Source organism: Lepidochelys kempii, chromosome 3 (genome assembly GCF_965140285.1).
Source record: "Lepidochelys kempii isolate rLepKem1 chromosome 3, rLepKem1.hap1, whole genome shotgun sequence".
Taxonomy (NCBI): Eukaryota; Metazoa; Chordata; order Testudines; family Cheloniidae; genus Lepidochelys; species Lepidochelys kempii.
The window spans coordinates 157,591,848-157,619,282 of NC_136382.1; the positions used below are offsets into that span (position 1 = coordinate 157,591,848).

The 27,435-nt window shown below is 44.8% G+C and overlaps 1 protein-coding gene across 1 annotated transcript; it reads right to left on the reverse strand.

Moving 5' to 3' along the window:
* Positions 1 to 1,356: 1,356 nt before the first annotated feature.
* On the reverse strand, positions 1,357 to 27,435 carry CAPN14 (calpain 14). Its single transcript, XM_073335277.2, has 20 exons — positions 27,171 to 27,435; positions 23,997 to 24,066; positions 22,755 to 22,873; positions 22,020 to 22,156; positions 20,625 to 20,804; positions 19,971 to 20,028; positions 18,253 to 18,338; positions 16,338 to 16,412; positions 15,487 to 15,650; positions 14,629 to 14,792; positions 11,293 to 11,498; positions 10,514 to 10,550; positions 9,909 to 9,971; positions 8,244 to 8,301; positions 6,291 to 6,355; positions 5,846 to 5,914; positions 4,358 to 4,436; positions 2,838 to 2,954; positions 2,151 to 2,206; positions 1,357 to 1,383 (listed from the first exon to the last, which is right to left on the reverse strand). Exons 1-20 carry the CDS (start codon positions 27,405 to 27,407, stop codon positions 1,357 to 1,359), a joined length of 2,067 nt encoding a protein of 688 aa, XP_073191378.1. The 5' UTR covers positions 27,408 to 27,435.

Consider the following 27,435-nt stretch of genomic DNA (forward strand, 5'->3'; position numbering starts at 1 on the left):
GAGCATCCCAGTTCCCCCTTCTTTGTTCCTCCCCCATTCTGACTCTTTCCTTCTGCACCTGGTCTCCAGTCACCCCATGCCCATGTTCCCATCCCCGCTGGCTTCCAGTCCCGGGTCCCCTTCCTGGGCTCCTCATCCAATCAGTTCCCATCCTGGCTCCTTGCCCAGCCAATCCAGGTCCCCCTCCCCAACTCCTAGTCCCAGATTCCCTCTTCTTCCCACCCCCATCCCCACCTATAATATAGAGGGCCAAATTCAGATCTCAAATCCACACAAATTCCCGCTATTTAGACAAAGCAAGTGTAGAATTAGACCTCACCTGTGGGTATCTACGTCATCTATAACAAATGCTCAGACTGCTCAATGTACTCAAATTCTTCTACTAAGTTGGAAAATAATCTTTAGAATGCTGTTATTGCACCAAACAGTCTTTTACTGTCCTTTTCAATCTGTAACTGGAAGTCATTACCCACCTTAATTATATAAGCAACATCTTAGCCCTAAACCACCAACAAGGGGGCCAGATCATCAACTGGCATAATCAGCATAGGTCCACTGACTTCAATTTCCACCTGCGGATCTGGCCCTAAAGCTTAGACTTCAGCTTCCAAACTCTTTGATAGTTTTCAGTGATTCTTTTTATACCTGGAGGGAGGAAGGGACCTGGATTACATTTGCCTGGAGGGGTTGTGGAATTTGATTGTGTTTGTGTCTTTAGAGCATAAGCCATTTGGGGCAGGGATCATCTCTTTTCTAGGTTTGTCCATCGCCCAGCACAGTGTGGCCCCAATCCTAACTGGAGCCTTTGGGAATTACCATAATATACATATCTATTACTAATTGTAACAGTGTCCAACTACAATCAACCTTAAAACTATGGGGAGCCTTACAGATTCAGGGCATCCAATAAGGGACTTTTCATCCTGGTAGCTTCGCTACTTATAAGAACTATGTGTCCCACCTTGCAATCCCCTGGTCTCTCAGTGAATCCACAACTCTGTAGTCCCCCCGGCTGATTCTCAGAGGTGTCTGAAATGATGTATTAAAAATAAAAGCCGATCTTCATTTCACTGCATCTCAGGTCTTTAGATCCAATCTGTTCATAAAAGTAGATCCTCATGGGATAAAATCTATCCATATGGAAAGAGCTTGCTCCAGCAACCTGCATTCACTTCAGTTGTCCTAATGCACGTAAGACACTCCACTGGCTGACCTGGTACTGCTCACAGGAGTCGGGATCGCAGGATTGGCCCAAAGCATCCAGCACGTATAACAAGTTGACAAGGAACAGCCCTCCAGGTCCTGGGAGGGGTCAGTGTGCCTAAGTCCAACTCATTCCTCCTCCGCTGCTTTGCTTTAGGAATAGAGAGTCATCATCATCCACTGTAAAATAAACAGGGAAAGTGGGTTGAACTAGCACATCCAACTGGACTTCAGTAAGATTCACAATGGAGTGGAAGGGTTGTGGGTTCTCTCTCTGTGACAACACAGTATAAGGACCTCCCATGTGGTCCAATCCTGCTCACATTAGAGTCAATGGGGGCTTTACCATTGACTACAGTGGGATCACAATTAGGCCCACAGAGCAGGAACTGAGATCTGTGCTCTTCAGATCCCAGAACACATGACCTGTCTCCAGGGTGCAAGAGAAGCAGCTCCATTACTGTCAGGAGCCTACAAACACTGGAGCATATGTAGTATAGATTCCATCCAGCAGCAGATCGTGATGGGACCACATGCACACATCCAAGCCATTGGCTACATTTTATATCCCCAATTAGCCCTCCAAGAAAGTATGATCTCTTGCATTTTATTGGTGAGCAGATGATCTTGTGGCAAATGCAAAAGTTTGGGACTCCAGTGTTCTCAGCATTAATTGCTGTGTGACTGTAGGCGCTCCGTGCCTCAGTTTCCCCCATGTATAAAATAGGGATAACTAACACTTCTCTACCTCACATGGGTGTTGTAAGGCCTGGTTAATGATTGTAGCATTTTACAGTCACTATGCACAGGTGCAAAAGACCATGCACACAGGTGCATGGCAGTGCTGATTCAGGCCCTGTTGTTCTAATAAGCCCTTTACTACAGCAGGCAAAGAGGTCTAAGGCATGGAGCTGTATTTCAGGGAACGGGCAAGTGCATGGCCTTACCTCAGATTCCCGGAGATATATCCCTTTGCCATCTTTAGTTAAGTTCCGAAAGGCCTCTGTGAAGAAACAGAATGAGGGAAATGAATTTGATGGCCAACAGGGACAAGGACAACTCAGACTCGCCAGCCCGGGAGTGAACTGAAATGCAGAACCTCTAGCAGATCTAGGGGGACCCCACCCCATCCAGCACAGTTCAAAATGCCTGTGTGGGGCATAAGGGACATTCGCCAGTGACGTGTGGGGCGGAGTATGAGCTGCTTCGTGCTGCTGTGATCATTTGAGCCCTGGGGAGATCAGGACACTTCCCTCTCTATGGCAGCTCTGGCTGGAACACATCACAGGTCCTCCTGCTTCCTTGCATAATAGGAACATCTCTTATTCCCTTAACTCCTTGCACAAGCAAACACTGCAGTATCAGATACAAGACCTGCTCTCTCCACAGAGCCAAACCTCTCCAGGTTGCCTGGCCAAGGAGTCTGGGAAAGAGGCTGAGGGCTTGATTCTCCTCTAATTCACTCCATTGACTTCAGTGGGGTTACTCTTGCTCTACACTAGTTTACATGAGAAGAGAACCAAGCCCCATATCTTGGACCTTGCAGCCCCAGGGACTGAGCTAAATGGCTTTGTAAGGGGCCCCAGACTTGCTCTGGAGTCCAGCATCAGTGACATGCTGAGTAACATCCATACCCCCCATGATCTCTACTCGCAGCATGAAGCTGACGAAGCTCTCAAAGCTGATTTTCAGGTCAGGGTTGCCGTATCTGATCGCCATTAGGTTACAGACTTCGTTGCTGAGCGAAATCCCTATAGAAAGGAAGAAAGGGAATGATAGGGCACCTCGCAGCCATCCAGAGCATCACAGGATAACTGCAAAACTAACAGAACATTACCCTTCTCCAGCATCTTTCATGTGAGGATCTCAAAGTCCTTGATAGACATTAACTATGCCTCAAATGAGGGATTGACCTAAACCAGGCCCCCAGATCCAAATGCCATCCCCAAACTTTGAGTAGCTCAAAATCTGGATCATCTTTACTCACAATATCCATGGGAGGTAGGGCAAGTAATATAACAGTTCCCTCTACCCGCCACTGCAATGCAGCCACCTCTGGGGTAAGTCAAAGAAACTGCTTAGCAGCAATATAAGACAAGAGTTTAGGAAAAGAGGTGAAGAAGAATATCTGGCTGAAACTAGTGGGGAAAATTATCCAGACCCTGAAAATGGTGTGGGGATCTCTCTCCAAGTCCATGTGGTTGTTTTTTTCTCTCACAAATAAATCCAGGTGAATTCACCCCAAATGTCTTTCAGTATTTGTGCCTGGAAAGCACAACTCTTATGATTTAATGTAATGGCAATACCTGGATTTGGAGGTTATCTTTCACCTCTTTATTATAGCTACAGTTTTGAATGTTACCAAGCAAAATGACTTTAATTAACCAGATGGAGGCAAACTGCCAATAAATCATGACCATTTGAAAGCCCTGATCCTTAAAAAAACTGTGAGAGTGAATCCTTTCTCCCATGCAGAGCCTCACTGAAGCTGATGGGGCTCTGCCCAAATGCAGAGGTCCACCTGTGTAGTTCTCCTGGCAGGATCGGGGCAAAGATCTTAAAGTAATGAAGTCTGACATTGCTACTGCTTGTGTGCTTGTCTAGCTGACATAGAGGGCCAGATCCTCAGCTGCTGTAAATCAGTATTAGCACCACTGACTTTGATGGGGCTGTACTGATTTGTACCAGCTCAGGATTTGCCCCCTCACCCCCACACACAGCCAATAGGTTAAGGTGAAGTTAGTTATGACTCTGTGGCGATCATATAGGTTCAAAATAGGGCTTATAATGGAGAGTTAACTTTGGAGTGGTTGCCTTCCTACCCTAGTAGAGAGCTGTCAGTGAGATGTGGATATACTGTACACGAAGCTAAAGTGAAACTTCATGCTGCAAATCACTTTCAGAAGCCAAGGTCTGGGGTCCTTGCAACACTGATAAAGTATCCTTAACCTGACTGCTGGGACAGTGGTTGGGAGAGAAGCTAGAGGGAGTAGCAGAAGTAGCTACCGTCAAGGGGAAGAGGGGGTTGTGTGTTGTTTGCCCCTCTTACTGGCATTTGGTACAGTCTTCTAGTTCTTTCCCAGTCTGGGGGATTTTCCAGGCTTTTATGAGGATGTGGTTACTTGCCAAAAGTCGGTGGCCTTTTGGTGCTCACCTGTCTCCTGAACAGCTGCATGCAATTCCACTAAATCCAGATTTCCTGATCTATCAACATCTTTCTTCTGGAAAACTTCCTGTTTTTAAAAAAAAAAAAAAAATCAAACAAGTGAAAGAAACAAAAAGTGATTCTGAGCCTCTTAGAAAGGGAGGTCTATTGGTCAGCAGCATTGACACACAAACCCCACTTCGCTCTGTGTGGGGCTCATCAATGTGGAGGTGTCAAAGCAATTCATTACTTGTACTTAGTGGTAGTAATAATAATATAGGAAAGGAGAAGATTTTTCCACCTGGTGGGAAACCAGGAATCTCTAGTAACTTCCTCTGCAAAGCATCCGCAGAGTTGGGAGTTGTACCTGGAAAAGTTACAGGCCAAAAGTCTGTCCTATTTACAATCTGAGTCCAGTGGGATTTCACAGGGGGTAAAGTCAGTGCAGAATTTGGTCCCAAGAAATCTGTTTGCAATGTGTGGAGGAAGCACCTATTCAGGGCTACGGTGTTCCCACACGCAAGAATATGCCCTGACTAAAGTTCACAGGGTTCAGAGTTCTGATCCCAGATGAACCTTTCCCTAAATCAGTTGGGGCTAGATCTATGAAGGGACTTAGGTGTTGCAATGCCTAACTTCTAGTGCTCTGCTGCCAGGTGGAATTCACAGCCCTGAGTTGGATGCCCAGGCTCTCTATACCAATGAACAGAGAGAGTTAGGCGCCTAAGAATGGGATTCTCAGAAGCCAGCAAGCTGAGTGGAGAGTTGCCTAAACTAGCCAACAGTAAATGCTGGGGAGAGGAGTGAGGCCTCAGCCCCGCCCACAAGAGTAGTTTGGAGCATAACTCTGGGCTGGAGAGAGGTGCCTATATCTGCTCACGATCCACAGCTATAAACGCTCTCCTGCAGTTGGATGCCTCAATCCCTTTAGAATTGGTAAAGCAACCCCCATCTTTTCATGTACTCTGTATATATATCTTCCTACTGTATTTTCCACTCCATGCATCTGATGAAGTGGGTTTTAGCCCTCAAAAGCTTATGCCCCAATAAATTGGTTAGCCTCTAAGGTGCCACAAGGGCTCCTCGTTGTTTTTGCTGATACAGACTAACACGGCTGCCACTCTGAAATCAATCCCTTTGTGGATCCTAGCCCCTGACCTTCTTGTGCGTCAGTCACAGACAGCAGGTCAATTGGGTTGAAAAGCAGGCACCTCTGCGAAAACAGATGCTGCACCAACACTGATCTTTCCTGGGTACACACTTTTTACAAAGGTGTATCTCCATTCTCGCTGGATCCTCCCTCACCTCCAGTGACTGCCCTGCCTAAGACTATGTATTTCCCTGTGTCTTGACAAGCAGGCAGCTTTTCCATCCAGTCCACATCCTCATGAGTCTTCATAGCTACCCAGAGATCAGACTGGTTTCTTGGGATTTAACTGGTTCCTAGTCAACACCGACTGAGAAGTACACAGGGAGACAAGTAAAATATTTCTGTACCAGATAGAAAAGCAGCCTCTTCCACAGGATCCTGAATTCCTGAATACTCAGTGTGCCAGTGGCATTAAGCTTAGTGGAGAAGTTAAGGTCGATGATGTCTTGGTAAAGGGGCAGAGACTCCAAAATTGGGGGGAAAAAAAACAAAAAACAAAGAACAGTCAGTCAATATAATTTTATGAATTCTGGGAAGTTCTCCCTTCACTATGGACCTGAAATCAATGAGAGTTTTACTACTGGTTTCAATGAGAGCACAATCTGGCCCTTTACAAAACAAATCCCATTTCTTCCTGACTGAATTGTTGTTATTGGGAGTTAGGAAATCAGTGAGCAGGGAAATGCCCTGATGGTATAGAAATCACAGTGTAAGTCCTGCCCCCATGGAGAATAAAGCTCAGGTAAGGTATTAGGTGTGTCAAATAAATATACAGCCCAAGCTAAAGGATACGTCCAGCAGTGCCAGGAAACCTTGGCAGGCATCCAGACTAAATCTCAGCCGAAAGCTCTGGAGATCTGGAAAAGAGAGGACTGTTATGGTGAATAACTGAACACTGCTCAGTAAAATAGATCTCAGGGTCCTGAACCTGCTGCCCTCGAAACTCAGTGGCAAAACTGCCATTCATTTCACTGGGGATAGGATTGGGCCCCCCAAACCTTTTGTGACACTGTTCCTCTCATTTACAAGTTACATCACTTGTGATTCAACCTGGGCAAGGTAAAAATGTAAGACAGTGGACCAGATTCCACTTTCAGCTGCATGGATGTAATTCCCATGGAAGCCAATGGGCGCTCCCTGCGGCCATGTGATGAAGAGCATTACGACCCATTACCTGTAGCTAACACCGGAAATAGCAGTTAAAGAGCACCCCAAATTGTAATCCCAAATGCGATTTACTGGGTGACCTGGAGCAGTCACTCAATCTCCTTAGGCCTAATTCATCTGTGGTGCAGCTTCTCTAGCCACAATGAATTGAAACACTGGTGCTTAGTGTCTCTCTCTCTCTCTCTCTCTCTCTCTCTCTCACACACACACACACACACACACACACACACACAGACAGGCAGCTTTTAAACTCACAAGCATAATTGAAAACCTAATTCTGAGCATTCCTGGGCCATACACGAGTTACATGAAAAGAAACAGAAAGAAACTAATCTTGTTGCAACTCATGATTATAGATTGCCTGTTTGCTTCCACGGAGCAGAAGCCATAACTCATATATCCCTACTCTACAGAAAGCGAAGATGCTGTAATCTCATTATAGCCCTGTTTATTAAATATGCATCATGCACAGTAAAGTTTTGAAATGAATGTCTTCAAACTGATTGCCTATGAAGAGTAAAGACACTCCACCTCGGTTGGTTAGTTTCCTTACAGATTTCACAACACCCAATGGGTCACTTTCGAAAGATACTGATATGAAGATAAAAAAGCAATCTTCATTCACCCTTGAGAAAATTAAAGGAACTTGCAACCCTTCAGATGTTTTATCTACCCAGGGACAGGTGCACTGAAAGAGACTAGTGCTGGTAAAGCCCATTATTAGAACTGATCAGGAATTCTATTGTCTGCAAATGCCAGTTTGTCAAACCAAAACTTTTCATGGGAAATGGTCACTTTTGACAAATTTTTTTACTTGAAAAATTTTAGGAAAAACAGTTTTGAAATGGTCAAAACTTTTAATTTTGATATTTTCTAACAAAAAATTCTGGTTTTCTGGTTTGAAGTTGGATTGAAGATGAATCACTTGATGCTTACCTGTTCTGTTCATTCCCTCTGAAGCACCTGGCATTGGTCACTGTCGGAAGATAGGACACTGGGCTTGATGGACCATTGGTCTGACCCAGTATGGCCGTTCTTATATTCTTAAGCAACTTTTGTCTTTAATTTAAGCTAATTATGATAAAAAGTCAAAATTGAAACCAAATGTTTCAACTAACTGAATCCTGTTTTTTTCCCCAAACTTTCTGTTTGTGAAAATATCTGAGATTTTGACTTTTCATCCCCATTTCTGAGGGGAAAATTTGTTGAAGTCTCAAAAGTTTGCGGCATGAGAAAGCCATTTCCCAGCCAGTTCTACTCATTACTCTCGTGTGCCTACATCACCCTTAATCTGCATAAGTATAAAGGGACTCAGCCAACTTATTGCTCAAATTTGTCAGGCATTGTGTTTTCGGGCCACATCTGTACCAAATCCTGAGAACTGATCCTTGCTGGTTTGGAATCCAATTTGGAACTTAAATTATCAGAAAAGGATCAGACCCAGAGTTTCAAAACCAGCTCCTCCACTCCCAGAACTCAGGGAGGGAGTTTGGGAGTTACAGGTCCACTTCACACTTCAGGCTCATCTCTAACTAGCACCTAATTAATGTTATTAAACTATTATCTCCTAGCACTTACGTGTCCAGACCACGTTATTCAGGATCCTCTGGAGTTGGACAGCGTTTATTTCAGGATGCTAAAGGAGACAAATACTATTGTAATAAATTTCCCCTCCTTGGATTTCCCAGCATGTCCTGTCTTCACTATCTGGCTTTTCAATCCCAGTCCAACCCCCATGGAAAGACACCCATTGACTCTGGGGGTGTCCAATTAGACCTTTAGATTGTTAAAAGCACATTCTCATCTGGTATAAAATGGTCAAAGCTCCACAGACGTTCATGCATTTAGTTATTTTCACCAGCTGAAAATCTGGCCTATTATTTTTAAAAGACCCTCTTTTTCTTTTGTGATATCTGTCACATCAAGCACATTGTCAGCAAAGATGGAAAATTTAAAAATATTTCCATTTCAGTTTTCAAAACAGATTTTTTTTTGTTTTATGAATTTTTCATGGTTTCCAAAAACTGAAATTAAATTTTCTGGAAACTTTTGATTGCTGAAAAACTTCAGTTGCTGAAACCAAAAACTGTTCAAAACACGGAAAACCCCCCTGTGAAAGACAGCTGGAATGAGTGTAGCAAGTATTTATGTGCACACTCATCCAACCAAGGAGTCAAGAAAACACCCCATGACAACAATCAAAAGTTACACATGAAACAAAAATAATTTTGAAAAACCTGGGAAAAAATCTGTTTGTTTTTTTTTCCCATGAAAAATAAAGCCTCAAAAAATTTCTAAAATGTTTACAACCAAAAAATTTTGTCAAAACCAAAAAGTTTTTGTGGAAATTTTCATTTGTGAACATACGCTGTTTTTTATGTGAACAAAAAATTATGTGAAAAATTATGCACAAAATTTTGACCAACTCTAATTCTCAGAGTTAAACAGGGCCTGATCCTCAGGAGAACTGAATAGCTGCAGCTCCAGCTGATATTAGTGGGAACTGCCAGCACTCAGCACCTCTGAAAATCAGCTCCATAATAATAACAACAATCTGTAAGAATAAATATTGATTCTCTACAAGCAAGGCTATTCATCAATCCATTGTGGTCATCTAGTCTGACCTCCTACAGAACACAGGCCAGAGAACTTCCCCAAAATAATTTCTAGAGCAGAGCTTTTAGAAAAACTTCCCATCTTGATTTTACAATTGACAGTGATGGAGAATCCACCACTTTGCTAAATTGTTCCTGCGGTTAATTACTCTCATCATTAAAAAGTTACGCCTTATTTTCTGTCTGAATTTGTCTACCTTCAACTTCTAGCCATTGGATTGTGTTATATCTTTCTCTGTTAGTTTGAAGAGCCCACTATTAATTGTTCCCCATGCATATCAGATGATGGGAGCGGCTTTGCTAATGCCTATGTGAACTTTCTGAGCACATCCAGTGCAAATTAATGGCTTTCAGAAGCCTAAGCAGACCCAACGTGAGCTGAGTGCCGTGAATTTAATGAAGAGTGCTTTTCTCTAACTGGCGTGTTTCTCGCCTGCTTACGTATTGCACAACTCCTCGCGTGACATTCACGCTGTACCCTCATGCCGATCTCCTACGTTCCCCACCAGTTTCCAGCACACTCCAGCTGCCAACTGACACCATTCTGACTTTTCTTTGCACAATTGCTCTGGCAGCACAAGCGGCTGGCCTTGCGGCATTTCCTTTGGCAGTTAACGTGTACGCTTACTTGTTCAAAATGCTTATTGAAGAAATCCTCACAAATCTTGCCTTCATGTTCATCAATTATTTCCTTTAGGGTACAAAAAAGTCAATGTTAACTGAAGAGATAGAAGCAGGAGTATCCAACATACAATCATATTCTTCCCAAATTTCACTGCATTCCCTTTCCTGCCATCACCACTGCAATTACTTGCCCGGCTCCCACTGTGGTTTCAACTTTGCTAGTACATAAAAGGAGAAGAGTGGGGAGGAACACAAGTAAATAAAAGGGAGACCCTCTGCAGGCAGATGGAAAATAAAGAGTGAGGATGAATTGTGATGATCTCACCAAAAAGAATGGTTTGCACAGCAGTGAAAAAGCCTAAGTGTCTGCTGGTTTGCCTGTCTTGTTCTGGATATTTATACCATGTTCACCTTCATGGTACAAGAGATTCTGTCTATAGAACAAGACGTGGCCTCTCAGTCTTAAAGTGCTGTAACAGGAGGTCTCACATTCCAAACCAACTCAACCCCGCCACATCACTGCCACAGAAGAGCACTGCCAAGGAGAAAAGCCAAAGTCCTGATCTGAAACACAACTTCCAACAGTCCACCTTCCTCGTTCCAACTAACCTTGGAAAGCATGAAACTTGAATTTCCGCCCATTTCACTGAAAATGGAAAACAATGGAAATGTTAGACAGTGTCGCCCTTATCACATGTGATTCTCCACCTGCCAACCAGAATTCCTTCCTCTGCTTCCCACGCAGGGACCCCAACCTGCCCACACACAGCTGCTGTGTCTACAGTAGGGATTTTCCCCACCATTGCAACTCCATTAGTGGAAGCAATAGTGTCAATATGGCTCCAGGCAGCTGCTGGCATTTTAAGCACTACATCAGCTAATGCTGCACAGAACAGGTCTCCTGGATGTGGTAGAAAGAAGGCCAGTGGCTGCCTGGGCCTAGTCTGTGCTAGAGCTTTCGCCGTTGCTACCAGCCATGGTGCTGAACCAGTCGTAGCAACGGTGGAAAATGTAAGGGAAAATATCCTAGTGCAGACAAGACCAGTAATCAGTGTCCTGCATCTGGCTGGGATGATTTAACTGGGAATTGGTCCTGCTTCGAGCAGGGGGTTGGACTAGATGACCTTCTGGGGTCCCTTCCAACCCTGATATTCTATGATTCTATGATCTCCCCATACAGTATGCACAGTGTCCCAAGTCCTCCTAGTTCAATACTAGGATATAGACTAATAGCATTGTTTAAGCTATGGAGCAGGTACTTATCCTAAGCTGCATCCAGCCCAGTAGCAGACAGCACTGACCTATAACTCCACCACCCCGGTGGAAAGGCACAACTATCCCAGGAGCACCAAGAAAACACTACAAGCAAGGGCATGGCATTATCTCACCCAAGGACGTGCTTCCTGGAGAAGACCCGCAGGATGAACTCGGACTCCTGCTGGGGTTCCGCGGTGGAGGGGACGATGACATAGACCCCAGGCTGCAGCCGGAAATCCTGAGTCACTTCCCGTTCATTCAGGAAGAGATGCCTTTGGTTGAGGGAGGGGTTCCTGGCAAAGAACGCTGGTGCCAGCTTTTTGTTGCTTTTGTGGTACTGGCCAGGGAAGAAACAAAGGGAATTCCCATTGGTTTCAGGTGAAAGTCATGTGGAGAACCCAGGAGGCATGCTTAAAGAAAACCTGCCATAGCACATCCTGTTTCCATAATCCACAAGCAAAGGAGGCAGACAATAGAGATCTAATCAGAGAGCCAAACGACCAATCTCCTTGTCCGTCCTCCTGCCAGATTGTCCTATCGGTACATTCTCATTGTCCCATTTTAAAAATCACCAAGCAATGAGGCTTCCACCCAAGTCCCTCTGCAGCCTGCTCAGATCTCACTAGAAACAGCGGCCCAGAACTTGATTGGGCCTTAGGCCACCTTTGCACCCTTCTTATTCTGGGCTGCTGAGCACTACCCACAGCAGCACAGAATGCCCTAGGTTGATGGCTACATCCTCAGCTTTTTCCTCAAGCTCCCCAGCTCTGCCCCGGCATGCCCTATGCACAAGAGGTTTTGTTTTCTTGGGGGGTGGGTCATGGATTTATAGGGTCACCTGTCATGGTGGTCCTACACTGTGTCTGCACCAGGACAAAGTGCTCCAGAACCTTAGCGGGTGAGGGGAGCATTCCACCTTAAGTCTTTGCTACAGCTTCCAGGCCTCCGTGTGTGTGTGTATCCCCGATACCCCAGGTCCTACTCAAGGGTGCAGCACTCTTTGCTCTTACAAATGGTTTTTATTCCGCAGGCCAAAATACTGCAGCCTCCTTACATGGGCTGTGCCTCAAAACGGCTCAAACGTTTCACTCTCTTGCAGAATTATGGAGTTCCTATTCTTCTCCCTTTGTCCATATTTCTCTCATGCTAATGCGGCAATTTCATCTAGGGGGGCATGGGGCTGCCCCTTACCATGCATCTTATATTACATTCATAGCTTTTATGCCTCTGTCAATACCGTGATTCACTGTAGTTCCAATTCCAAAAACTGTCTCGGTTTTACATCTCTCAGCATTAATCTCGGTGTTCGATACAAACCTGAAACTCAACTCCGAGCCATCACCAGCCCTGGTCTCCCCATTAGCATGCATGCAGCACAGACAGTGCTGTAGTGTTCTCCTAATCTGGGTCAAGCCCATTTGTGCTGGCAAATTTAATCTCACTTGTATTCCTAATGGTGCCCTAACATCCCTAGTTCAGAAAGAGCCCATATCTGAGGCTACTGTTTCTAACACAAGGTAATAAACATTGCAGACATGTTGGAGTGACTGTTCGCTAGAGTTAGTTCTTTACCAGTCCAAGTTCCTGGGGACACTGACTTTGGAAGTGAGTTAAGTGGTGAGCAGGGCAGTAGGTGTAGGATTCCTAGATACAAGATCAGAGCTAGATCCTGCCCTGGCTTATACCAGCTCCAGCCCCTTTTAGATCAAGGAGCGTAAGTCAAGCGAACTCACTCCTCAGTTTTTAATTCCCAGGAGCCCCGCTCAGGTCCCAAAGTCCCATGAGAAGGGGAAAGGGTTAAGAACATCCTGTAAATGTTGGCAAAGCCCAGGTGGCAGAAGACACCTGCAGCCTTTTCCCCAGGAGAGCTCCAACAGTGAGCTAGTGGGAGGGTGAGTTACCCTGAGACTCCTCTAACTAATGCTGGGCCCCATCCCAGTCCTTGGCTGATCCCAAGAGTGGGAGGATGACATGTCACCTTTCCCTTCCCCTTGCCCCATTGCTGCTCAGAGCGCAGCTCAGATGCAGCCCAGGAGCAAGGCCTTAATGCTGAATTGAGGTATGCTCCTCCCAACACAGCCCGAGTCATAGCTCTGTATTAACTCATGATTTCTCAAAATGCTTTCTAAAACCTGTATTAAGGCGTTTAGAACTGTTGGTCAAGAAACAAAGGCACTCGCAGCTCCACAGGTGGTGACATAGCATCTGCATTGCCCCCATGTGACTCCAAAGGAAGGCAGAGAGGGACTTACCTCTGGGCCCATCTGAAAGGGAAGAAAGAGAGAGAATCCATCAGTCAGGGAGTTCAGAGCCCTTTGGCTCACAGCTAACAGCAAATGTAGTTTAACAACTGGAAGCAGCTCAGGGGATTCAGTGGGGCTCCTTAGCTTAAAAAGCCTGGATTCCTCCTTTTGAAAATCTTTCCCAGGCCATCCACAGCCTATTTGCCAGGCTGGGTCAGTAAAGCTTGGGTTGCTGAAACACGTGGCGGCAACAGGACCCTCAGCACTTTCAACAGTCAGGCAGGAAGCTCCCTATGGAAGGGAGTCCCTTGCTAATGTGGCCCACAGGACTTCGGTGCTGCAGCTAGAGGTGCACAGTGCCCCAGCAGGAAATCGGGGAGGCTTTGTACCTGACTGAGACACAGTGGCCCTAGTTTTCAGAACAGCTGAGCACCCACAACTCCCGCTAAAGTCCACAGGAGCCGGGGCTGCGCAGAATCTCTGATCAGCAGGCTGCACGTTCCCCCGGGGCTGCTGGGAGGACAGAGGAAATAACGCTATGGGCCACACCCCTTCCAAATGTGACGGCTGCCGCATCAGGGATTGAACGGGGACCTCCAGAGCTAAAAGCAGGAGCTTCAACAGCTTGAGCTGAACCTCACCAGCAGCAGCTGTCATTGATTAAAATCCTCTCTGGCTGGGGCATTGAGGGGGAACCTACAGCACTCATTCACCAGTGCGGTACACACGCCTGCAACATCACACCCAGGGCCAGCTCCCTGTCCCTCCCCACCCCCTGTGGGGAGATTTTGCCAGTATGGATGGTAGCCTGAGGAGGACTCTGTATCCAGCCTCTGCTCAGGAGGGTCCTAGCCCTTCCCTCAGACCCTGGCACACACACGGCTGGGCACGGTGAAGCCCAGTACATACTGGGGTAGCAGGAGCTCCTTTACAGCCCTGCAGTTTGACAAAGACTATGCAAACACAGAGCACGTCCTGTGCTTGATGAAAAACTCAAGGAAAGCAGTGTCTGAAGGGGCCCAACCCCGTTGATTCAAGAGGAGATTCTTGGATGAATAGGAGCCACATGCAGACAGGGAGGTGAGAACACAGAGCCCATTGGGCTTTGCTGGATATGTAACTCCAAGGATCTGAAGAGCTCTCACTTGGTTTGGAGGGCTAGGAAGTGTCTCACGCTGGGCAGGGCAACCCAGTTATTCTACCACAGATCAGATTTCTACCCACCTTGAAGATGGAAAACCCTATGGAGAGGTGAGGTGCCCGGTTTCGGTGTTTGCTGCTGGGTTTCTGGATCAGGGACACCAGCACCCTGCAGGAACGGAGGGACCTTTTGCTGCCATCACCCTGCAAAACTTCCAGCCAGTACTGGGGATTCATCCAAAATGTGTCTGAGAAGCAAAACATAAAAACCTTCTGGTCACGTTTTCCATCACACATTTTGTCATTGTGTTTCCACATGATACCTGGCTTCAGGCTGAGTGGGGGAAGCAGTTCATTTATAACCTCCAGAGGCCCCAACCAAAATGAGAGCCCTACTGTGCTAGGTAATACACAAACATATAGTAAGAGAGAGGCCCTGCCATGGAAGGTCTCACAATCTAAGCAGACAAGACAAAGGGTGGGAGGAAGGAAGAATTATTTCCCCTCATTTTAGTGGGAACTGAATCACAAGGGTACCAACTGCCAGAGGTGCTGAGCACATGCAGTTCCCATTGACTTCAACTGGACTAGTGGATGCTCTGCATCTCTGAAAAAATCAAATCTTAAGCGGTTTGCTCAAGTCACAGAGTCAGGAATTGAAACCACCTCTCCTAAGTGCCACAATAGGCCCATAAGCACCAGACCATCCTAAGGAAACAACCTGATTTCAGTGGTAATGGAGAATAAGCTGGCTCCCTTACTTGTTCATTGCCAGACTTTCTAACCTTTTTAAAAAGGTGTCAAATTTTGCTCACAACAGGGTAACATTGGGCTTTGAGTCTTGAGGCAAATTTTGCTTTGCTTGAACAAATTCCGTTCTTTACTATTTACACAGAAAAGTCTAAATCCGGATCCCTTAAAGTGCACCCAAGTACCGTTCACCTTTGTAGGGCCTCATCCTGCCGCCTGCCGTGCTCCCTTTGACCCATCTCCCAATCTGCAGAGAATACATCCATTTCTTCCCATCTTCCTGGCTCATCAGGTCGGGAGTTAATTTACAGATCATCAGATCTACAAAGTGGGTCTTAAAATCTTGCAGAGACATCCTGTGAAAAGACCGCCACAAGATGCTAGTCAGCAGCCAATCCGTGGTTAAAAAGTAGAGGCTGGATATTCCCAGCACTGCCCCATTCTGTGTTACTTATGGTAATCCTTACATATTATTAGCTGGTAAAGAAGTTAAGGTTTGCTCCAACAGCAACATGCAAGTGGTGAATGTATCACTAAAGGCCCAACAAAGGACAGCAGCCAAGAGATTATTATGAGAATGCAAGCAAAAGAACAAGTATAATGAAACCGGCTGCAACATTGCCACCTGGTGGCAAAAATCTATGGGAATGGGAAGCAGTTGAACAAACACTGTCTGCCTGACCAAAGCTTTGTCTGGGTTTGTGTTGAAAATATGATAACATGTAGACTTTAAGGTCAGAAGGGACTGGACAAAGATTCTTCCTCTGCTCTTGAAAGCGCTCTTGACTTCACATAGAAGAGCACTTGTATCATACAGGCTGTTTCTCATGTCCCTTTCCCACCAGGTGGCAATGTAGCAGCCCCATGTAATTTCTCCCTTTGTTTCGTTAAAAAACAAAAAGTGTTCCAATTGTTATAAAGCATCATGCACATATCTCATCTTAGAGCACAGCAGAGAGACAGCAGATTTAGCTTCAGCATTAGCTGTAGCCTTAGCGCTGGATGAAGGAGGAGAGGAGCTCAGATATTCACAGTTCCATTACCAGAATTCTCCATCATCTTGGTTTCTCCGCAGCAAAATCTTCTCCTTCGGGCTGAGCTGCTCCCAGTTCCCAGAGCTAGGGACAGAAACAAGGCAGCTGATTTTGAAGCAATAACTAAATAAATGCTCCATATCTATCTTCAAGTTCAAGAAGCTCAATACAGACATCTGCTATAAGATCAGTTCCTGCTGCAACAAATCTCTGGCCCCAAGCAGTTCACAGTTCACACTAGACGCTGCACTTTGGACACTCAGAATGGCACATCAGAAGCAGGGAGAGAACCTAAATCCCCCTAGACCTAAAGCATAGGCTTGAGCTAAAGGCGAATCTCCATTAGCTGCTAGCCATAGAGGGCCAATGTAAAACAGCTGAGCAGTTCTGATTTTCTCCTGCAGAGAGCACTAATGTTGGATAGCACACTCGCCAGCAGAGCTAGGGGTTGTCCCATTCCATGAGAATTTTTGAGATTTTGAATTTTTTTCCTGTCTTGAAAGAATGAAATGTCAAAATCTGAAAACAAAATGTATATACATTTTTCCTATAAATTCACGTATATTTCTAAAGAAAGTCATTTTGACCTGAAAAATTGAACTTTTTCATTTTGAAAATATCAAAACGGAACATTTCAACAATTTAGAAACTTTTTTTCCCCCCATTTTGTTTTTTTAAATGGGAAGTTCATCGAAAAAGGCCCTCTCCTGAAAACAGTTTTGGTTTCAACTAATCAGCATTTTCCAAAGAAAAAACATGTCGGAAAATTCCCAGCCAGCTCTACTGGCCAGTTCATTAGATTATACATGCGGCTTCCAAATGTTTAAAATATAGACCTTGGGTTCTATTTTGTTGGTCAATTCTGTGTCGAAGGACACGTAATCGGAAGAATATTCTGCATCAAGTATCAGAGGCAGCTGGAAGTGATTTACAAGTCAGGCCTACGGTATGCTCTTCATTCTTTCTTCAAGGTGGCTGGCTTTTCTGTTGTCACATGACAGACACAGATCAGAGGAAAGTTACGCTCTCCTCATACAAGGCGAAATCCAGACACCTTCCCTCATAAAACCTGAACAAAGAGGATTTGTGCAGGGAACTAACTGGAGCTGCTGAAGAAGGAATCTGCCCCAACCTAAAATGAGGGTAGGTTGCAGGGCTACCACACAGTCCTTTTGCAGCTGTCACTCCAGCCTCTGAGCTGGAATAGCAGCCACCATCCCTCTGCGATGGGGGGGCAGTGACTACTGTACTTACTATGCTCTCTGTAGGGGGAAAGGAAGTTCCCAGCCACTACATCCATGTAAACACAGATTCAGTGGCCCTTCCACCACTTCCCTTGCCATCTCTAATTGTGCCTTCCACTTTGTCATACTCAGAGCCAGCCTGACGCCTACTTCCCTGAAGAGCAGGTAGTTCAGACCCTGCCCCCACTCTAATCTCAGAATCCCAGAAGTTGCAGTATATAGAAGGTCTTGCCTGATCCACAGACAAAGCGGTGAATGTTCTGATATAGGATATTGGATCACCTTACTATTCTAGCTGTCCTGGGAGCAGCCTCGCTGGTAATCCAAAAACACCTGTGTCTGATGCTAGATCACACACCGTGTTCATCATCTGGCATTATAAAGAACCCCTTTTACATTATGTTTCCTTTGACAAAAAAAAAGCAGAACCAACGTTCTGTTTTAAGTGCTTGGGAGCAGCATGTGTGAAATAACTAAGTTGGTTGAACTGCATTAGCACTGGCTGCTCTAGCAAAATACCTCCACGAACTCATTGCCTTGAAACCAAAGGGTATCTGAAAGCAGCCGCACCGGTTCCATTGACTCAGATGTCATCAGCACTAATTTATGCCCGCAGGTGGCAGCATCATTTCATCCACCCAAACCCCTCCTCAGCACTAGCCCTTCCCGGTTTCACTCACCTATCGCTCCAGTCTCCTTTCCATTCAGTTTTCCCCCATGGATTTCTCAGTCGCACTAAATTTTCCGGTCCATATTTGCAAGTCACCTGCACAAAACAAACAACATTGAATTTACCAGGGTCTCTGCAGCCTTTGTCTGGTTTACATTTGCATAACATGCCATGGTGACTCCTCTCCTTTTACTGATGTCAACCAGTGTGATGATAACGGTGCTCCCGCTATTCTTTTCAATGACTCTGCTCAATGCGGACCTCTGAAATGAGGCAGGGAGTGATTAAGTGTCTTGCCCAAGGTCACGCAGAAAGTCTGTGGCTGAGCCAGGAATAGAGCCCAAAGCTCCTGAGTCCTAGTCCAGGGTCTTAACAATAAAGCCATCCTCACATGCTAACATCTGTGTAACTCCCTAGCAATCAACCTGGAGTCTTGCCCACATATCTGAGGGCAGGACAGGGCCATGAAGACTAATTCTGTCAGTAGGACTAATAATCCAAGGTAGCCTAGAACATTGCTACAAGAATCTTAATTGTAGCACTTCCTGAATTTGAATGTAACTGGGGGAAATGGAGAGCGGGGGCGGCATTGTGCCTGGTCTAAGGGGCAGAGAGAGGGTGGAAGGAGGTTTCCTCTCTCCTCACTCGCCTTCTTGTGTCTTTGTGCAGGTACTAGGCACAGCAGCCGTGCTTGTGATCCCCTGCATGCAAAGACTGTTTCAAGGCAAGTGCTACTGCTGGTAGCCTCCCCAGAGGCAACAGGACTATGGTCCCTAGGCACTAGGCATGCTGGAGTCAGGCACTCTGCACCTGGTGAATGGGATTCTGACTGAGCCTTTTCACCTCTCCTTGCAAAGGCACCTCACATCAGCAACGGCCTATCGCTGTTGTAACAGACGGCCGTTTGGTGGCCTGGGTGAACTGAGTCTCAGACCACTACCAGAACTGGCTCCCATCTCAGCAAAGACACCAAGGAATAAATGGGGGCCAGGGCGGTTAACTCCTCTTTACCAGCAGAGGTTGAACCTTTGGGTCAGGGGTGACCCCAATCAGCGGGGTGAGGTGAGGCCTGAGGACACTTGCCCCCCTGACTGTGCACCTGCTAATGAATAAATAGGATGCTGATCACTGAGATCCACCATCTGACCAAAGTAGCCACCATCTCGTCAAACTCCTTAGTGGAACAGTGGGCACTGTCTGGGGTTCTGTGCTTTGTGTCCCCATCCAGTTTCTTCACTTTAAACTTATGCCCCCACATTCCTATTCTTGGTTTTCATTTTCTGTACCATGCATTCAGATGGCTTCTGGGCTCTGTGGCCCCCTCACTCAGTTGCATGGCTGTCCTAGGCTGGCTTAGGCCCACCTGCCTAGAATTCAAATAGGCCAGCCCCTTTCACTTTAAGATAAAGGGAATTTAGACAGGTTGTCTTTGCACGCTCTTGTAGGTTATACTGTCAGCAGAGCCCATGAGTCAATTACAGCCGGAGATTTACACTGAAGCCAAGCCAGTGTCCCCTATGTTTTATTCCTGCTGGTAAAAAGAATGCAGATTTGAAAGGAAACCTGCCTGAAGCACTCCTCATTTTCAAGCCACCCTGACATCACTTAAAAGGGAGTGGACGGCACATGAGGCTCCCCAACACAGCACACAGCCAGCTCTTGGTCTGACAGGGAATGCTGCTGGCATTGGACACAAGTTTGGAGCTATAGAACCAGCGTTGTCCTTACCTTTCTAATACCAGTGATTGTGTAGGCATGGCCAGCCACCAGCCCATTCTCTAGGACCCTTGCTGTCTGCATACAGGGAAGAAAAAGAGAAAAAACTGCAATAAATGTATTAATAAAGCAACAGCTAAGCCCAATGCTGCCCTCAGTTCTGTGGATGAAGCTCCCAGTGGAGACAATGGGAGCTACACTTGTGTACATGAAGATGGAATTTGGCCCAGTGCAACTACAGACTGGCTCCAGCTGCAAAATTCTGACCTGGGCTCCCAATGCCACCCCGTCTGCAGGGCATGTAGAATGGGGGTTTTACCTGAGCCCATTACAAAGACAAGGGCCATTTGCAAATCTCAAGACGTACGTTTGCAGTTCAGCTCCACTCCCAGCCCCAAAGCCCAGCCCCATCTCTGATTGTAAGAAATGTGGAACACCAAGGGCAGTTTAGAAAAGGCATGCAAAGCTTTAAAAGAAATCTGATTTTTAAATAAAAAATTTGAACCATGCTAATGTGCATCATCCTAGATACCACAGGGATGGCAGCTATTGACAAATGAGAGAGAGATCTGTATAATAAACTGCTGCTCAGCTTGCTGGAGGGAAATTTCCCAGGAAAGATGTTGCTGGTGTTAGCCTATCCATCCATTTGACATCAGACTGGGCCTCACCCCTAAATGTGTCTGGCAACCCATGAGAGATCTGCTGTAGGTTGCTCTTGTCAGTATATCCCATAGATCAGGAGGAGCCTCTGCCAGTTTTATAGTCATATTAACTCCGCCTGTAAAATCCACCAGTGCTTCCGACACTTGTCCAATCTGCAGATCTTCATAGGAGCCATAGAGCCTAGCAAGAGAGATATCAGTTTAATCTGCTATTAATTTGTAGTACAAACATATTTAATAGGGATGGAGTGATACTAGAGAGAGGCAAACCCCAGGATGTGCTTGCAAAACCAAAGTGAAGGTTGAAATCCATGCTTCATTTTATATGAATCCTCAACATTCAGGAGGAGGGGAATACAGATAATTGATTTCAGGTTTGGAAGGGACTTCTGGTTTGCTCTATTTCTAGTCTAAGCCCCTTCACTAAGAAGTATTGAAAGGATCTCCTACACTATTCCTTTCATAATCATATCTTAACTAGTTTCTTCTGAATATCTACTGTATCTTAAGACTTTAGTCCACTGTCTGATTTTCCTCACCATTAACATATTATTTCAGAATAGCAAAACAAAATGGAATCTTCTCAAATTTTAGCTAGTCTCTCATTGACAGAAGGCTAGAGTCCAGTGAAATTAATTAATTTTCCCTCTTTCATATTGTCTCCCTTCTAATATTTATTTAGAATTCTCTCCCATTCTTGGGGTCGTTTTTCAGACCAAATACATTAAGTTCCTTCAGTGTCTCCTTGTAAGATTATGAAGGTCATGTATCACCTAATTTACTCTTCTCAGCGCTGTGTCTTTCTTAGCGTTGATGAATGGAGCTGGATTAACAGCCCCAGAGAGTGGGGCTGAAGTGTTCAAACTTGACTTTGTGGAGTGGTTCAAAGTGAGCCCTTCAATTTTTGGGTGCCCAACTGGAGGCATCTTAAAAGGGCCTGATATTTAGAGGGTGCCTGCTCAGCCCTATCTGAAAATGAGGCCCCTCTAAGGTATTTCAACTTGGATAGTCAAAAATGGAGGCACCCCAAATCACCAGTCATTTTTCCAAATCTTGACCTAAAGAACTATACTGAGTCACAGAATAAGCACAGTGTTTGCAGTGGCAATGTAAACTTCCCCAGCCCACCAACCATTTCAACCCTACCCTAGAAGAGCCTTCTCCCAGGGTGAGTGTATTTCTGACTCCATGGGCTCCTGTACAAGGGTTCTAACTGGTGCTAATTATCACGGTGGTAGCTTTTAAATTTTTAACGTATGGAGATCAGAACCACACACAATATTCCAGATGTGGCAAATTCTACAAGACCTATTTGTCAGACAGAAAGAACTGCATATGCAGGAGGCAACAAATTGTAGACAGAGATTATCTGCATAAAGCACGACGATTCACTTACTTGGCATATGCCTTCTCCAAAAGGGCTCCCCAGAAGAGATTCTTACAAACGGAGGAGAGAAAAACCAGCTGACCAGCCTCATTGACTGGCAGTCGGTCATCAACTACCACATCAACCCATTCGCCAAAGTGCCAAAACTGCAAGGGGACAGGAATGAGAAAATATTTCACTGGGAAGTAACCTCCTCTTCAACAGTAGAAAAGGACCCATCTATTAGCTATGGGCTGTAACAGGCTGTCAGAGTAACATGTAACCTGTTAGAGGGTGATCATTCTATTGTGGTCAGTGGGTTCTGCGGCCTCACAGATGCAGCTAGTTTTTATATATGGGTGGGGTAAAGAGAGATGGGAGTAGCTCTCAGGCTAAAAGAGAGACCAAGTGTGTAAAGATTTGGAACAGATGGCAGCCATGCTGGAGGATGTAGGAGTGGGGAAGACTTAGCCGGGAGTAAGGTAACCATAGGGGCAGCCAAAGCTGGATAGAAGGATTGTGCATAAGCTTTTTATATTCACCAAGAGGGGTGACTTTATTTTGACTCTCTGAGTGTGTCACTTCATTTAAAGGGGGGTTGGGATGACACCCACTTCCTGACTTGAGTTACCTATTCACTCAGCGCTCACTGAGGGCAACGGGAATTGCACGTGGACTATCTGAGAACACGATTTTAGTCACAGCACAGTCAAGCATAAGGCATGGTTTTTGAGGACCTCCAGTGCTAGGGGGAAGAACACTCACCCGGAAATGGAAAATGCCAGCGTACTTCCTATCAAAGCTCTGGTTTTGCGGCATGACCATGGCCAAGATGTCTTGGTGGAACATCAGCGCTTCCAACGCGGCCAGGAACCAGCAGTTTTCTGTAACAAAAGAATGAGCAAATACACTGGGTGGAATCAAGACAATTATTGCCGTTATTGACAAATATTTTTGAAGGAAGCAGCGGGTTGGGTGCTTTTAAGTTATAACTACACCAAAAAAATTGGGATGAGCTAGATTTGTGTTTTATTAAGTCAAAACAGGTTTAGTGTTGTAACCATCCTCTCGTAGCCTTTTCATTTGGAATGGAGTACAAATTAATTTGGAATTTCACACAAAAAAAGTTTTCCATGAAAATATTTAGGTTTTCATTGAAAAGAAACAAACCTTTTTTTTTTCCTGTTTCAACAACCAGAATTGCCAAAACTTGAAAACTACGAAAATTTGAATTTTTTTCACAGTGAGAAAAATCATTTCCTGACCAGCTCTAACAGTAATGCTCTGCGTTTATTATACTTGTGTCTGAGGATCTCAAAGCACTTTACAAATGTAATGAAGCCTAAGAACATCTGTTACTCTTTTAAACCTGGGTAAACTGAAGCATAAATATGGCTTGTCCAACCAGTAAGTAAGTGGTGGAGTTGAGAATAGATCTTGACAGTTCTGCTCTAACCACCAGACCACACTCCCATTTAGAAGAGGACAAGTCTTCACACACCTTCACTAACTTACCCACCCTTCCTCTTCTCACTTCATAACAGATGCAAGTCAAGGTTGACACAAAGCCTGCATTGTGCCTACATACATGTATTGCAGTATTCACAGGCCCTTCTGCTGTCTATGTGATATGAAATACATTACATGCTCTAGTGACTAGGCACAGTGATGAAGCTTCTGTTGTTATCATTTACGTAGTATGCATGACACTTTATAGACAAGTATGAAGACAAGGTCAGTTCACGTTCCAGCACCAACATTAATAAAAGTCATGTTTATGGCACACAATGGAGCTTTCAACTAGTTGGGACACATCTTTGGATCACATCTTAGCCTAGAACTTTATCTTATTTGTTGAGCATATTATACAATTTCCTAATCCATTTTATGCAGAGCTGGAATGATATTGAAATCAACACCCTTTATATGTAGTCTTACACAGTCAAATTAAGCTCAAATTGCTCTGTGTATAGCTATATATATATATAAAGAAGAAAGGAGCCTTACCAACCAATCCTTGGCAGAGATCAAGCCGTCTGGCGTTTGCAGTATAAAATACTGGAGTTTTATGCAGCTCCTGGAAGGTACAAGACCAAGAGAGAGAGAGAGAGAGAATGTCAAATCATTGCAGTGGTCCTGCAAAACCTTGAGGACTGACTAGCTTTTTCTGAAGCCACTTCACCACTAATGGAGTGAGTTTCTGAGGAGTCAAAGGTCTCTCGGACATTCAATCACTTCTGGGGGTCTCTACCATGTGTCTAGAAGATGGTGTAGGGAAGTCACCTCACTCCTTCCTGACTAGATCTGGGCTAATCAGGGATTTTTCACTTTGCTGGCAATTACGAAAAGTCAGAAAAAAATTAATTCTGGATTGATTAAAATGCTTTGTCTCACTTTGAACAATCTGTAAATGTTTCGTGATTTTTTTAAAAAACAATGAGTGGAAACTGAAACCAGAAGTCATTTTGAACTGAAAAACTAAAACGTTTCATTTTGAAAATTTTACAGTGAAACAATGTTTGAAATGAACAATTTGGTGAAACTGACACAAATTTGCAAAACAACAGTATAGCCAAATCTGCATTTGTCACCAAAAAAAGTGTTTGGGTTGAAAAATTTTATCCATCTCTATTCCTAACAGGGCTACTCCTGCTGCTGCACGGGTCAGGTATCAGATCCTGTACGGACGCCATGAAATAACTATCCAATTATCACCGAGGCATTGTTTGGGGTTCCAGGGTAAACTGATTTTTAAAGATATATGAGAGATTTTTTCTCCCTTTGCTCCTCTTATAGTATAAATACACAGCAGAGTTGAGATGGTTTCAGTGTCATGCATTTATTAAACTATGCATTTATTACCTTAACATGTTTGGATTTCTTTTAGGTGTAGCCTTAACTTTGCATTTCCTGAGTTTGAAATGCCTGATTTGGAGATCATTAAAACAACCCCTATAAGATTTTTCACTCTTGGGTTCTTGACACGTATATTCAAAGTTAACTTTAAAGTCGTTTCTTGTCTTGAAATTCTAAAATGCTGCTCACTTTTTTACTCTTAGTACTGAGATTCCAATGATGTAATTCACAACAGAGGCTACCTCCTGTCACGTCTTCAATGGCTATGACTAATAACTGGGCTAGACAATGAAGAAAAAAAAAGACGATAGCTGCTGAAGAACTTTCTGAGGCTGTAAAAATTCTGAGTAATAGTTCAGAAAGAAGACGTATTATTACTCTCCAATGCCTCTCCGGGCAAATTCATTAAATAAATGTCAAAATTCTCTTTCACTATTATGATCCACAAATTGCTCAATTTAATTTTCTCACTGTCGTCTTCCCCAACAGGGGTGGCAGAGAAATGCCAAGTACTCAAAAGACACTTAGAGTAATTAAATACTAACCCTTACCTCAGATGAAACTGCTCAGCCTGTACTTAGGCGAACAGTCACAGAGTAGGTCTGCACTGCAATTAAAAACCCGCGGCTGTCAGCAGCGTGGGGATTTCAGAGCAAAAGGCCTCAAACCTGTGCAAGTACTTCCAGGGTACACAGGTAGAAATACAAAATGTGGAGGCTTTTCCAGAGCACAGGGCCTACTTTGCTCCATCCATTCAATCCTGCTCTAACCTGCCACTATGTTACTTTATTACTGCACCTATGAGGATGAACAGAAAGGTTATATTAGACACATGGATGGACTGTGGTATATTTTCCTCAATGCACAGACATTCTCTGCATATGTCACTCTCCATCAAATCAAGATGATATTTTACTCAGGGACAGATGAACATTACAAATTCTCCATAGTGTCATGGGCCATAAAAATGTCAAATAAATCTAGCAAGTAGTTCTGGGGCATGAGAGTATGGGGAAATTCTTTTCTACCATAAATCTCCCCACAAATCAGCTCTTCATTAAAACAAAGGAGAACCATAGTCTGTATTTTGGAGTAATGTCCTACAAAATATAGTCTGAAAAAAGAGGGGTCAACATCTTGTCCTTTGATACATGAGCATGCATGTCCCAGTGACATTTGAGGCCAGAAGTCCTTTCAACATTAGAAGGACACAACATGTTCCACTTGTGTTCATCTCTGTTTAAAGGGGAATAGTAGACTCAAATCAATACCAACTAAAGTTTGTTAATCAATTAAAACAATCTGCTCTAGGTCTGTCTGCAGAACATGTGTTAGCCCAAGGTGAATGTTAATAGCTGAGTTACATATGAACCCTTGAAAACGGGGCTGTTACATCTGCCATTTATGGCCTGATTTTCAAAGATATATCTACAGCTCCTATGGATTGCAGTGGGAGGCGTGGGAGCTCAGCTCTTCCAAAAAACAGGCCAAACCCTACGGCTAGAGTATGACTTAACCAACGAATGGAGCCCTCCATCCAATGGCAGGATTTGCAGGCAGACAGGACAGCGTGATAGGTTGAGAAGGAATCTCACAAATAATTTTGAATGTAACTTGCAGTAGGATTTGAAAATGTCAGGAGCTCTCCCTTCAGCTGTTCCAGGGCAGCTGTGAAACTGCAGTTACACCAGCTTCCACATGAATGTAAGGATGTACTGTTACTTTAAATGCCCATCTCTGGTGGCTTTAAGGCATAACTAAATGAATACTGTAGACGTGCAGCCACCTCACAACACCCCCGGTGGCCGAAGGGCGGCCCTGCAGGCAGCCTCTCACCTCATTTCCCCTTTTTGGGGCCCCAAATAAATTCCACGTAGGATTTTTCCAGTCAAATCACACCAGCCCTGCTGATTAACTTGAAGTTCAAAACTAGACACAACAGTCTTCCCTCCAGCCTTCAGCTGAGTAAAGCCAAAACTCTCCTGGTCTGGTCAAAGTCCTTCCCGTCTTAGCCCCTCTCAAGCTGAAGCAATTCCCCTGACCTCAGGATCTTCCCTGCAGGAGGCTTTTGCTCTCTCTGCAGTCTCTCTACAACCTGCTGAGCTTCCCCCTTGCTTTCTCCTCTTTATAGGAAATTGCCTGATTCCCCTCAGGTGGGACTCATTCTGTAACCAGGGTTAACTTGCCCTAGGATCTCCAGCCCAAGGGCAAGCCACCCTGTTTCAAAGACCTATTAATAGGTTGTTCTGTGCTAACTCGGAACATTAATGGCTATCCAGTGTAAACAATCCCTCACATAAGAACCGTTCACTGAACATCACTTACATGTGGCCTCTTCCACTGTAGCTTTGGGGGCAGTTTCTGCAGCAGTGATCCCATTCCAATGGAACAAACATCAGCTGGGAAGTTCTCATCCTTGAACAGGCATTTATTCTTCAAGCATGTCTCCAACAAGGTCTCGTAATTCTGATGAAGAAGTTTGTTGGGCTTTTGGAAGGCTACTCTGCACGAAGGCACCCGTGGCTTTGATTTCCCTCGTCTCAGGAACGAGAGCCAGGCCATGGTGGTGATAGGAGAAATTCCCAGATAA

Coding starts and splice junctions, on each gene's coding strand:
- CAPN14 (XM_073335277.2), bottom strand. CDS start 27,407: ATGGCCTGGCTCTCGTTCCTGAGACGAGGGAAATCAAAGCCACGGGTG. Junction 9,972..10,513: donor CAAGTTTCATGCTTTCCAAG/GTTAGTTGGAAC, acceptor TGTACCCTAAAG/GAAATAATTGATGAACATGA. Junction 2,207..2,837: donor GCGAGTAGAGATCATGGGGG/GTATGGATGTTA, acceptor GTTTCTTCACAG/AGGCCTTTCGGAACTTAACT.